The 13,492-nt window shown below is 44.6% G+C and overlaps 2 protein-coding genes across 5 annotated transcripts in view; one reads left to right on the forward strand and one right to left on the reverse strand.

Annotated features, from left to right (window-relative positions):
- LOC138369884 (methyl-accepting chemotaxis protein 2-like) overlaps window positions 1-5,693 on the forward strand; it is a 13,131-nt gene extending 7,438 nt beyond the window's left edge. The window contains exon 3 of the mRNA XM_069333629.1: window positions 5,583-5,693. Coding sequence (XP_069189730.1) covers window positions 5,583-5,693 — 111 coding nt within the window. The remainder of the gene's footprint in view (window positions 1-5,582) is intronic.
- Window positions 1-13,492, reverse strand: part of LOC138370072 (AF4/FMR2 family member lilli-like) — a 307,388-nt gene that overhangs the window by 79,478 nt on the left and 214,418 nt on the right. The gene's annotated exons all lie outside the window — the stretch shown is intronic.

The following is a 13,492-nucleotide window of genomic DNA, read 5'->3' on the forward strand; positions in this document are numbered from 1 at the left end:
CATCATAAAAACATCTTATATAAATTAACTTAATTATCAATATTAAAGTAGAGTAAATGTGACCCTTCTATCACTTTCTGAAATGTGGACAATGTAAGCCAGGCGTCAGAGTGAGGAGGAGGGCAGCCATTGTTGTGTCACCTCCGAGACGTGTGGAGCAAATTCGGCTCCTATCATTCTGGACAATGTCGGCCAGTAACGTCAATAGTATGGAGTGTTAAACAGCCATTGTTTATAACGAGACCAGAGGCTCACACGGGAGCAAATTCGGCTCCTGTTAATTTTACTTGGACGTAGTGTTATGGAAACCAAAGGTACCATCTCCAACACGATGTCTACAATTCAAGTTAAGTGTCTATCCGAAACCCGTTTATCATTCATTTATGGCCATTAATGTCAGGATATAGGGTGACCCGGTTAGATCACGTGGAAGCCTCAAACTAAAGGTAATTAAGCCAGGTCTTCATGTTCCATGTACTGTTTTCTCTGATATACTTGTCATATATAGGTATCTGGCTTCACAGCTAGCGCACTTTTGACAGGTCAAGACGAGGATGCAAGATTTTGTGCACCAGTTACTGGGTGATGGAAGCTGCCTCAAAGAGGATAATTTGGTGTCTACACCCTAGTTATACCTGGTGGACTAACCTGCTGTACTATAAGATAAGGAACCTCATCAATGTATGTAGCTATTACTGTAGTTTGATTGGCTGCATATATATTAATTTAATAACCCCCCCCCTAATGTGTAGAGGATCGATTTGTGAGATTATGAGATTATTGCAGAAATACAGTCCACTTATCATTATACAAATTGCTATCGAAGTATATAAATTAACGTAAATATAAATTCATATAAATTAAATAAATATAAATCTCACAGGTCGGTTACCACATTATTTGGACCTTCGGAACCGGAATATTCGGTCCTTTGAACCCACATTTGGTCATCTTAGTACCGGATGAACCAGTTAACCAGTGGATTCATTAAATATACTAGTGCAGTGTTATTTAAACAAAGCCAGCAGTCAAGACGGCAGCGTAGCCTCGAGGGAGCTCAGGAGCCTCCCTCAGCCCAGTTCAGCTTCGTCAGCGGTTTCATGCACACCCACAGATATTTGGTGGCGTGTTATTTCGTGAAATGACAGCGCTAATATAGAAGCCAGCCTAATTAGTGACTGTGTCTTCGCGATATTGTTCACGGATTTCGTGGTGTTACATTTCGCGAGAGATTATCTACGAATTTTGTGGAGTTTATTTCGCGAGGTCACTAATAATATTTAATACTTCTTGATAATATTAGAAGTTTCATAGAGGCTAATTAAGAGGCTATTATCAATAATTGTGTATATTATTTCTCCAAAATAGAGAATTATTTAATATATATTGCACTAGTGATCACAGTGTATTTACTAATTGCCAACCCACAACAGGGTAGGATATGACTAGTTGAACTATTATCGTTCATCCTAGTCCCATTATTACCATAGTCAGTTGTACTATATTCAACAACCTAACACCATTAATGAATGGTGCAGACCCTATTTTGGGTGTAATTTTTATCAACTCGAGTTGAGTTGTATATATAATAATTTACTTATGATCATTACACCTTTGAGTGATTAATTAGTGTCTCTACCATCCTAGGGTGATATAGAAGAGCTAACCTAAAGGTACTTCCAGTGACACTGGTTTATCACTCAAATCATTAGTGTGTATGATTGTATACATATAATGTGTATTAATTTTAAGTGCTAACCTCTAGTAGAGGTAGGATTATTGCCTAGTGAGTTCAGAATTTACCCTAGGCTACCATCAGTGCTTGTTCAGTATTATGAGCAGCCCAAGTACAAGCCCCACAAGGCTTCACCAACTAGCCAGTATGGATAATGCAGGGAGAATGAAAAGAACCCTTGCAGGTCTTAAAGGCCACTTAACAAGACAGATCAAGAAATGTGAAGATTTGTCACAACAATCAACAGTTGATTATGCTGACCTGGAAAGCTATTATCAAGCAGCTGCAGGTAAATTTGAGCAAATCAAATGTCAAATAGCAACATATGTGGCTGAACTTGCCAATACCAATTTATCAGAAACAGAAATAGACGACATTATGGTTGATCTTGCGAATTTTGAAGATCACACTCAGGCCACGTTACAGCCTTATGTCAAATTAATTGCCCAGAACAAGGCAACAGCAACAACAACAACAGTTGCATCTAATACGAGTCAAGCAGAAGCTCGACTCCCTCCAATTAATTTACCCACTTTCTCAGGAAAAGATGAGGAAGATTGGGATGAATTTTGGAACAAATTCGTTGACCTTGTAGACTCAAAACAATCTTTACCAAAGAGTAGTAAATTCTCTTATTTGCAAGGCCAATTATCAGGTGAGGCTAAAACAGTAGTATCCCATCTGAGATTAACTAATGACGGCTATGATCTGGCAGTAAAACTCCTCAAGGATAATTATGCTGATCCAGAAGTAAGAACATCACATTTAGTTCATGAGCTGTTGCATTTACCCCCACCGGAGGCTTCAGCTGATTCACTCCAAGTCTTCAAGCTGGAGGTAGAATCATTGATCAATGCCCTCAGCCTGACAGCAGATACAAACGGGGCTGAGTGGGTCTTGAAAATAATTGTCCAGGAGAAAATACCTAGGGACATATTGAGACAAATGAGTGCTCATTACAATAAAAGCATCTTATCCATGAATGAAATATCTGAAGGTTTAAAGTCAGTAGTTCATCAATTACGAACACATGACAAATTAAAACCACCAAGTAAACCCTCAGAAACCAATAATAGTAAACCACAGAGTACCAAAGGTACTCCAAATCAATCTAGACAATATAATTCAACACCAAAGTGGAACAGTGGCAGTGTGGGCGTATATGCAGTTGGACCCTCCAAGCCTATAGTTACTGTGTCACCCAAGAACGTGACACCAAAGGGTACTGGAAGCTATGGAACATGTTTGTTCTGTAATGAGAAACATTCAATGTACCACTGCTCTAATTTTCCTGATAGTGACGCCCGTGTTGAGCGACTCAAAGATTTGCAACATTGCACGAGGTGTCTCAGGAAACATAACATCAAGGACTGTGATACCCAATTACACACCTGTAATAGGTGTAACAAAGGTCAACACCATGCAGCATTGTGCAGAGACACCAAAACAACGTCTCCAAACCCCAAGGTGGAAGATAGCATTCCCACCTCAGTACAGTACTGCAAGGTGCAACCAACAAAGAGTGTCCAATCAGCAAAGTCTAAAGGTAATACGACTTTGCCTACTGCCCAAATTACCATCCTGAATAAGAGGGCCAAGGTCCATACCCGTGGGTTGTTTGACCAAGGATCCCAAAGAACATACATCACTAAAAGGTTGGCAGATGAATTACAATTAAGGCCTGTAGCCCAGATGTCATTCAACATCTCAGGGTTTGTAACAGATGCAGGACCTCAAGTCTACCAGGAGGTACAACCATCAGTACGTTTAGGCAGGTACGTCTGTAGAGTACAAGCCATTGTGGTGGACAAAATACCAGTAGACCTACAAGTTCAAGGTCTGCGAGCAACAGCCAAATTCCTGAGAAATAGAGGAATAAAATTGGCAGATAATATTAAGTCTGATCACCTCACTGACTTCGGTCTCCTTGTAGGGACAGACTATTGCCATCGATTCATTGGTAGCCCTACTAAATATCAGGGTATAACCATGTTAAACTCTGCAGGAGGTAAATTACTCTCAGGCCCAGTATCAAGCCTGAGGAGACCTATGCCTGCAGATAAACAATACCAGTAGAAATCTAAATTTGTCAGCTGATTATATTTCTCCAGTAGCATTATACTAAGGAGATTACAGCTGACTATACTAACAGAGGTTGATGTTAGTATCATCATTTAAAGCTGGAGATGAGTTCATGAGGCCTCAGTGGCAAATCAGTGAACAGTAGCCTAAAACAGCTACAAGTCACTGCGACCAATGTCACTGAACCCACTGCAGTCTCAGAACCACACTTTACTTTAATGATGAGCTATTCAATCTTCTGAATCAATTAACTAAATTAAACCCCAATAAATCTGATGACTGATTTGATACATTTATTATTTAATCAAGATGTATTCCATGGGCCTCAGTGTTTATATATCAGTGACCAGTTACCTGAAGAAACTTCAAGTTATATCTAATGTCACTGATCTCACTGCAGTCCCTGAATCATACTTGACTGTAGTACTTGATCACATCCAGTCTTCTGGGTTAAATAATATGTAATTAGGCTTGAATATTAGCCTTTCAAGAGTTGACAGGGAAATGAAATCGCATTAGACTTCTAACCCCTGCAACTCTAGTACGGGACATCCGTCCTGTACGAACAGACGCACAAATGTGTGATTACTAACTACTAAAATCAAATTAATCTAATAATACGAAGGAGGAGTATCGGTGTTTGTCTGTTCTAAATAGGACTTCGACCCGTGAGCAGCCCCCTGGGGAATTATGTCGGAAAATCCGACACCATTTAATAATCATACAGATAATAGCTGTATTACCAACAAGTTACCCATAGAAAACGTAACTTGTAGTGGAATTTCCGTCTAAAGAAAACGGGATATCATCACCACATACTATTATAATTCACCAGCTATTCTGCTGGGAATTATTCTTAAATACATTAGTCTTTGGACTTTACCATCATAAAAACATCTTATATAAATTAACTTAATTATCAATATTAAAGTAGAGTAAATGTGACCCTTCTATCACTTTCTGAAATGTGGACAATGTAAGCCAGGCGTCAGAGTGAGGAGGAGGGCAGCCATTGTTGTGTCACCTCCGAGACGTGTGGAGCAAATTCGGCTCCTATCATTCTGGACAATGTCGGCCAGTAACGTCAATAGTATGGAGTGTTAAACAGCCATTGTTTATAACGAGACCAGAGGCTCACACGGGAGCAAATTCGGCTCCTGTTAATTTTACTTGGACGTAGTGTTATGGAAACCAAAGGTACCATCTCCAACACGATGTCTACAATTCAAGTTAAGTGTCTATCCGAAACCCGTTTATCATTCATTTATGGCCATTAATGTCAGGATATAGGGTGACCCGGTTAGATCACGTGGAAGCCTCAAACTAAAGGTAATTAAGCCAGGTCTTCATGTTCCATGTACTGTTTTCTCTGATATACTTGTCATATATAGGTATCTGGCTTCACAGCTAGCGCACTTTTGACAGGTCAAGACGAGGATGCAAGATTTTGTGCACCAGTTACTGGGTGATGGAAGCTGCCTCAAAGAGGATAATTTGGTGTCTACACCCTAGTTATACCTGGTGGACTAACCTGCTGTACTATAAGATAAGGAACCTCATCAATGTATGTAGCTATTACTGTAGTTTGATTGGCTGCATATATATTAATTTAATAACCCCCCCCTAATGTGTAGAGGATCGATTTGTGAGATTATGAGATTATTGCAGAAATACAGTCCACTTATCATTATACAAATTGCTATCGAAGTATATAAATTAACGTAAATATAAATTCATATAAATTAAATAAATATAAATCTCACAGGTCGGTTACCACACGTGGCGAGTATATCAAGCACGTGGCGAGTATATCAAGCACGTGGCGAGTATATATGATAAAGTATATATGGAGATAAATATGCTTTGTTTTGATTAATTTATCTATTTTGATGCTAAATAATTTGATGTCACTATGACATGAACGCCACTAACGAAGGTATATATCTAAGACACTTCAAGATGTTAGACCAGGCACACTTCAAGATGCTACACGACCAAAGACCAACATTCACTCCAAACATCTACAGTATCTACGGGCTATTCATGCCCGTGCCACCCCTTGTAAGGCGGCTTAATCTTCATCAATCAATCGGTTAGGTTGAGATGCCTGGCTCACCACCGCCACCATGACGTAACAATCCGAAGGGGATTGGAGTGTGTCTTAGCTGGACCACTGTGCTCATCCCTAGAGGCTGTAGACCACACTTAGTCTGTCTCCTGTCCTTCAGGAGAGGTCACATCAGAGGTCAACGACATCAGAGGTCCAACATCAGAGGTCCAACATCAGAGGTCAACGACATCAGAGGTCCGCGGTTGTTCAACGTCCTCCCAGCGACTATAAGAAATATTGCCGGAACAACCGTGGACATCTTCAAGAGAAAACTGGACTGTTTTCTAAGAGAAGTTCCGGATCAGCCGGGCTGTGGTGGGTATGTGGGCCTGCGGGCCGCTCCAAGCAACAGCTTAGTGGACCAAACTCTCACAAGTCGAGTCTGGCCTCGGGCCGGGATTGGGGAGTAGAAGACCTCCCAGAACCCCATCAAGCAGATCAAGCAGATACCAAGCAGCCAGAGAAGGAACTTCACAAGCCACACTCAACTACCCAACTACTTTACAACTATCTCCCAACTACCCAATAGGGGAGTTGGAAGGTCGTTCGAGGGAGGTGTGGAGAGGAAATAGTCCGGAGCACATATATCCGGTACAGGACAAAACAAACATCGCGGGACCGGCAAGAATATCCAGTATGAAACGAGTATATGACCACTTTAAGATCGTGGTCCTGTGCCAGGTAAGTTACGGGCTCACCATAGCCCGTGCTACTTGCCCCGCTCCTGTGCCAGGTAAGCTACGGGCTCACCATAGCCCGTGCTACTTGGAACTTGTTCCGAGTAGCTGAATCTATAACAACAACAACACTTGAGGAGGCCAGCGTGGTGGCTCCAGCTGGCGGCCAGACCGACACGAGAAACAAAATGAAGATCTTCCTCTGTAGTGTTGGTGGTAGTAGTAGTAGTGCTATAATACTAGTGAGGGGAGGTGGGGGGAAGAGGAGAGGGGGAAGAGAGGACTGAAGGGGGAAGAGAGGACTGAAGGGGGAAGAGAGGACTGAAGGGGGAAGAGACGAAGAGAGGACTGAAGGGGGGAGAGAGGAAGAGAGGACTGAAGGGGGGAGAGAGGAAGAGAGGACTGAAGGGGGAAGAGAGGAAGAGAGGACTGAAGGGGGGAGAGAGGAAGAGAGGACTGAAGGGGGGAGAGAGGAAGAGAGGACTGAAGGGGGGAGAGAGGAAGAGAGGACTGAAGGGGGGAGAGAGGAAGAGAGGACTGAAGGGGGAAGAGAGGAAGAGAGGACTGAAGGGGGAAGAGAGGAAGAGAGGACTGAAGGGGGAAGAGAGGACTGAAGGGGGAAGAGAGGAAGAGAGGACTGAAGGGGGGAGAGAGGAAGAGAGGACTGAAGGGGGGAGAGAGGACTGAAGGGGGAGAGAGGAAGAGAGGACTGAAGGGGGAGAGAGGAAGAGAGGACTGAAGGGGGTGAGAGACGAGGAAGGAAAACACTATATAAGTGTTGAGGTGGTGATGTCAGCGGCCTTGGCAGCCATGATAATGGTCAGAGTCCCGCAAATACACCAGTCAGGCCTTTAGTCAACCCTTGTCCTCTTGCTCCCCCCTTCCCCTATACCCATCCTGCCCCCCTGTCAACCCATCCTGGCCCTGTCAACCCATCCTGCCCCTCGTCAACCCATCCTGCCCCCTGTCAACCCATCTGCCCCCCCCCCTGTCAACCCATCCTGCCCCCGTCAACCCATCCTGCCCCCGTCAACCCATCCTGCTCCCCCCCGTCAACCCATCCTGCCCCCCCCCCCGTCAACCCATCCTGCCGCCCCTGTCAACCCATCTGCCCTCCCCCCCTGTCAACCCATCCTGCCCCTCGTCAACCCATCCTGCCCCTGTCAACCCATCCTACCCCCTCCCCCTGTCAACCCATCCTGCCCCCCCGTCAACACCTACATCATGTAGAACCAACACCTACCTACCTACCCTCCCTCCAGAAGTGGGCCTCATCCACACCGTGGGTAACAGTACACTATGACGTGGTACTATAAAATATATATGTATAAATATATATAAACAGTCGTGGCAGTCTCTCCGTGACCTCGTACCTGTCTCATTAAAGGCACACCTGTCAACCTGGCCCGTTAGAGGGCACACACCTGTCAACCTGGCCCGTTAGAGGGCACACACCTGTCAACCTGGCCCGTTAGAGGGCACACACCTGTCAACCTGGCCCGTTAGAGGGCACACCTGTCAACCTGGCCCGTTAGAGGGCACACACCTGTCAACCTGGCCCGTTAGAGGGCACACACCTGTCAACCTGGCCCGTTAGAGGACACACCTGTCAACCTGGCCCGTTAGAGGGCACACCTGTCAACCTGGCCCGTTAGAGGGCACACACCTGTCAAGAATGCCTCCTGAATTATAAGATCAATTTAAGGAAAATAACCAACCTAATATATCAGTTATTATGATATATATATATATCATATTACCACCTTGTGGTAATATGTGAGGGGCTTCGTAGCCTGGTGGATAGCGCGCAGGACTCGTAATTCTGTGGCGCGGGTTCGATTCCTGCACGAGGCAGAAACAAATGGGCAGAGTTTCTTTCACCCTATGCCCCTGTTACCTAGCAGTAAAATAGGTACCTGGGTGTTAGTCAGCTGTCACGGGCTGCTTCCTGGGGGGTGGAGGCCTGGTCGAGGACCGGACCGCGAGGACACTAAAGCCCCGAAATCATCTCAAGATAAGAAGATTGTGAAATGAGTCGCAGGGAACCTACACCAGCCGGGCCACCACACTTCATCACTGAGAATGAAGACTATGAAATACTCATTTTCCACACAGTGAGAAATATCGTGATAACCCCCCCCCCCCCCTTCCGCCGCCATTACACCAAAAGGAAGGAGAGAAGGAAGAAGGAAGAAAGAAGGAAGAAAGAAGGACGGGGAAAGAAAGGAATGATATTTACAGACCGTAGGCTGGAATATATATACACACTGTCAGCTATACACACACTGCCACCTCCATGCTACCTATACGGGAGGAGGAGCTATCAGGTACCTATAAAACGCTATCAGGTACCTATAAGACGCTATCAGGTACCTACAAGACGCTATCAGGTACCTGCAAGATACTAGACGAACTAACTAGGACACCAGCACTCACCCAAGATAAAACATTGTAGCCCAATCGAAGCACGATTCCAGTGATCACCTAACCTGGCATTCCTTTTCGCCTGGGTTCTAGGAGACTCGAACCGTGAACCCCCACTCGTGTGTGTGAGGCCCCAAGCTCTATGAACCGAGCTATTGAGTGGTCTTAATAAGGAACCAGGCAACCTTGCTCTAGATATATGACTAGCCAACGGCAGTCGTAACGGGAGGGATAGAGAGAGGGGGGGGGGGGTGACTACATTTTTCTAGCCGGGTAAAAATTAAGTGGGCCTGCGGGCCGCTCCAAGCAACAGCCTGGTGGACCAAGCTCTCACAAGTCGAGCCTGGCCTCGGGCCGGGCTTGGGGAGTAGAAGAACTCCCAGAACCCCATCAACAGGTATCAAGCAGGGATGCAGTAGTCTCATTCACTGCGAGCAGTAGACACAATGCTTAGTCAATCAGGGGCCAGATTCACGAAGCAGTAACGCAAGCACTTACGAACCTGTACATCTTTTCTCAATCTTTGGCGGTTTTGTTTACAATTATTAAACAGTTAATGAGCTCCGAAGCACCAGGAGGCTGTTTATAACAATAACAACAGTTGATTTGTGAAGTTTTCATGCTTGTAAACTGTTTAATAAATGTAACCAAAGCCGTCAAAGATTGAGGAAAGATGTACACGTTCGTAAGTGCTTGCGTAACTGCTTCGTGAATCTGGCCCCAGGAGGCCTGATCGGAAACCAGGGGCAGAGAGAAGGGGGGGGGGGGTGCTTCCGGAACCACCACAAGGTATAAACAGCCGGTCCCACCACACACTTGCAGGCAAGTCCACTCCGGGCTCACCATAGCCCGTGCTACTTGGAACTTGTTCCGAGTAGCTGATTCTATAACACCACCACCACACCCTTGACCAAAGAGCCAGAGCTCAACCCCCGCAAGCACAACTAGGTAAGTACTTGAGACACACAATAGAGGTACTGTACATATTCGCTGCTCACGTGTACTGTTGATCACTTGTGACACGAAAGTTTATTGATGTGTGTATTTGTGTGGGTGATTAAGTATGGATGTGTATATATATATGGATGTGTATGTATATATGTATACGTATATATATATATATATTATTAAATATGACCGAAAAAGTAAGATTAATAATTCTAACACGAATTTTCTCAATCTTTCGTACATTTCGTTTCACTGTTGGAGGTAAATCAAAAATCAATTCTCCAAAATTCATTTTTATTTCTAGTCTGACGCGACACGAGCGCGTTTCGTAAAACTTATTACATTTTCAAAGACTTTAGTTCACAAATGCACAACTGAATAGAACTTACGCATATCCGATTTTATATCTACATTTGAGTGAGGTGGAAGGGGTGATGTGGCATTAACACAAGACAGAACAAGATGTGGTATTAATAGGGTATTAATTTCATCAACACAAGACAGAACAAGAGTATTAATAGGGTATTAATTTCATCAACACAAGACAGAACACGAAACAATGGATATTGAATAGAAGTGTTTGTAGAAAGCCCATTGGTCCATATTTCTTGATGCTTCTATATTGGAGCGGAGTCTTGAGGTGGGTAGAATATAGTTGTGCAATAATTGGCTGTTGATTGCTGGTGTTGACTTCTTGATGTGTAGTGCCTCGCAAACGTCAAGCCGCCTGCTATCGCTGTATCTATCGATGATTTCTGTGTTGTTTACTAGGATTTCTCTGGCGATGGTTTGGTTGTGGGAAGAGATTATATGTTCCTTAATGGAGCCCTGTTGCTTATGCATCGTTAAACGCCTAGAAAGAGATGTTGTTGTCTTGCCTATATACTGGGTTTTTTGGAGCTTACAGTCCCCAAGAGGGCATTTGAAGGCATAGACGACGTTAGTCTCTTTTAAAGCGTTCTGTTTTGTGTCTGGAGAGTTTCTCATGAGTAGGCTGGCCGTTTTTCTGGTTTTATAGTAAATCGTCAGTTGTATCCTCTGATTTTTGTCTGTAGGGATAACGTTTCTATTAACAATATCTTTCAGGACCCTTTCCTCCGTTTTATGAGCTGTGGAAAAGAAGTTCCTGTAAAATAGTCTAATAGGGGGTATAGGTGTTGTGTTAGTTGTCTCTTCAGAGGTTGCATGACTTTTCACTTTCCTTCTTATGATGTCTTCGACGAAACCATTAGAGAAGCCGTTATTGACTAGGACCTGCCTTACCCTACAGAGTTCTTCGTCGACTTGCTTCCATTCTGAGCTGTGGCTGAGAGCACGGTCGACATATGCGTTAACAACACTCCTCAACACCCCTAGGGTAGGGTAGGGTAGGGAAGGGTAGGAAAGGAATTGGATAGGATAGGGTAAGTTAGGAAAGGAAAGGGAAGATTGGGTTGGGTTTGCTTATAGAGTAGCACTGACGTAGGGGGGGGGGGGGAGGGGGGCCATATTCGCCACAGTGCCTACTCTGGGAACTCTCACCCCCATAACTCCACTCATCACCAAACTGGACCAAAGATAAGGACCCTCAACCAAGACTAATTGTTCTACTCACAAGCTCTAGGGCAGCCATTTAAAAAAAAAACTTATTTTGGGCGCATCTTTGGCGCGTTCACCGCCCCTTACCTAGCCATCAGTGGGCCGCACATCTTTCAAAAATCACCCATGTTTTGCCCCAAAAAGACTTCCCCCCCATCCATTACCCGCTACACGTACCTTCCACTACCACCCAAAAACACCTAAGCAACTATCAATTACCTCACGCCTACACCAGTTAATTCCTCACCCCTCTCGCCTGGGCGTGCCCCCCATCCAAGCACTAACCCCGCCAGCGGCCGCTTAACCAACATTACGTGAGCCATATAAGGCCGCCGCCTACCCAAACTCGCCGTCTGTACATCTATATCCCCTCGTAACTTTCAGCTCATTTTATACACATCACACACACTATCTCTTCTCATACACTACCTGCTTTCTTTCCTCTCTTATACACAACATCCACTCTTTATCCTCTAGTATATACACACACAGTGCCTCTCTTCTTATTCCACACACCCTCACTATCTCCTTTAAGATTTGTGTTCCTCTGTTCGGTGCACCTCCACCATCTTGGCCACACAAGACATTCGTCTCCACTACCGACACTCCCCCCCCAAAGCTGGCCCTGGCTTGGGCCACCTATTACTGTCGCTCGCTCGCTCCTGAAGGTTTCTGATCAGCAGCAGACAAAATTGTTCTCCACTTATCTCTTTGTGAGTCGTTAAGTGCAGTCAGAGGCGTCGGCCAGGACCCCACCGCCAACACGGACCATGTTCGCACCCTGCGCCTCCGGGTCCGCAAGGGAAGCCACGAAACCAGGGCACGAAAGCCACCAAGCGAGTCAGAAAAGCAAAGAAGTCTGCAATATGACGAAAATGGTCGTACATTGTGATAAAATTGATCATTGGCACCGCTGAGCCAGCAAGAAAAGGAAGCAAACGAACAAGGAAGGCAAGGGCAAGCAATTGAACAAGAAAAGCAAGGAATCATGCAAATACAGGTTTACACTTTGTGTGATCAAATGTATCACTGGTAATGTAAATTATTATCAATTGCATTATGTCTTGTGACTAATTTGCCAAACGCCCCAATGTACCATATTTAACCCTATACACTCGGGTTAAACACGCTGTCAAATCAGCCTGGTAATTCCTTGACATCGTGTGAGAGGCCGGCCAGTTATGCCCCTTTATGTGTAGCGGGTAAGGGTTAAAAAAGTCTTGGGCCTCTGATGTTGATAGAGTTCTCTCTCAGGGTACCTATTGCTCCTCTAGTTTTCAATGGGGGGTATTCTGCACATCCTGCCATGCCTTCTGGTTTCATGTGATGTTATTTCCAGGTGCAGATTCGGATCCAGGTACTCCAATATTTTCCGCGTATAAATGATGTATCTCTCTCGCCTATGTTCTAGAGAATATAGATTTAAATCTTTTAATTGATCCCAATAATGTTGATGTTTCATAGAGTGGATTCTAGCAGTAAAGGATCTTTTTGCACGCTCTCCAGGTAAAGCAAATTCCCCGGATATGAATGGGGCTGTTTGTGTGCAGTAATAATATCCCACCTTAGAGAGCACCAGTGTCTGGAAAAGTATCATTGGTATGGCATCCCTTGATGGAAGGTTCTTGTTATCCAACCTGTCACTTTTCTTGCAGTTGTGACAGCTACTTTATGGTGTTCTTTGGTGGTGATCACGTTGTGACAAGTGTAATGACCGTCTGAACACACATTTACACATTTAGGGTCATTTGTGACCCCCCCCCCCCCGGTGTTCACGGTTACAATTACTTCACACACACACACACACAAAGTTCTGAATGATTCTTTACACAAGTTTCTGAATGCCGTTCGTATGTTGGCCAGCCTGGCATATGCCGCTGATGTTATCCGCTTGATATGTGCTGCAGGAGACAGGTCTGGCGTGATATCAACCCCCAA

This window comes from Procambarus clarkii, chromosome 30 (assembly GCF_040958095.1).
Source record: "Procambarus clarkii isolate CNS0578487 chromosome 30, FALCON_Pclarkii_2.0, whole genome shotgun sequence".
NCBI classification, from domain to species: domain Eukaryota; kingdom Metazoa; phylum Arthropoda; class Malacostraca; order Decapoda; family Cambaridae; genus Procambarus; species Procambarus clarkii.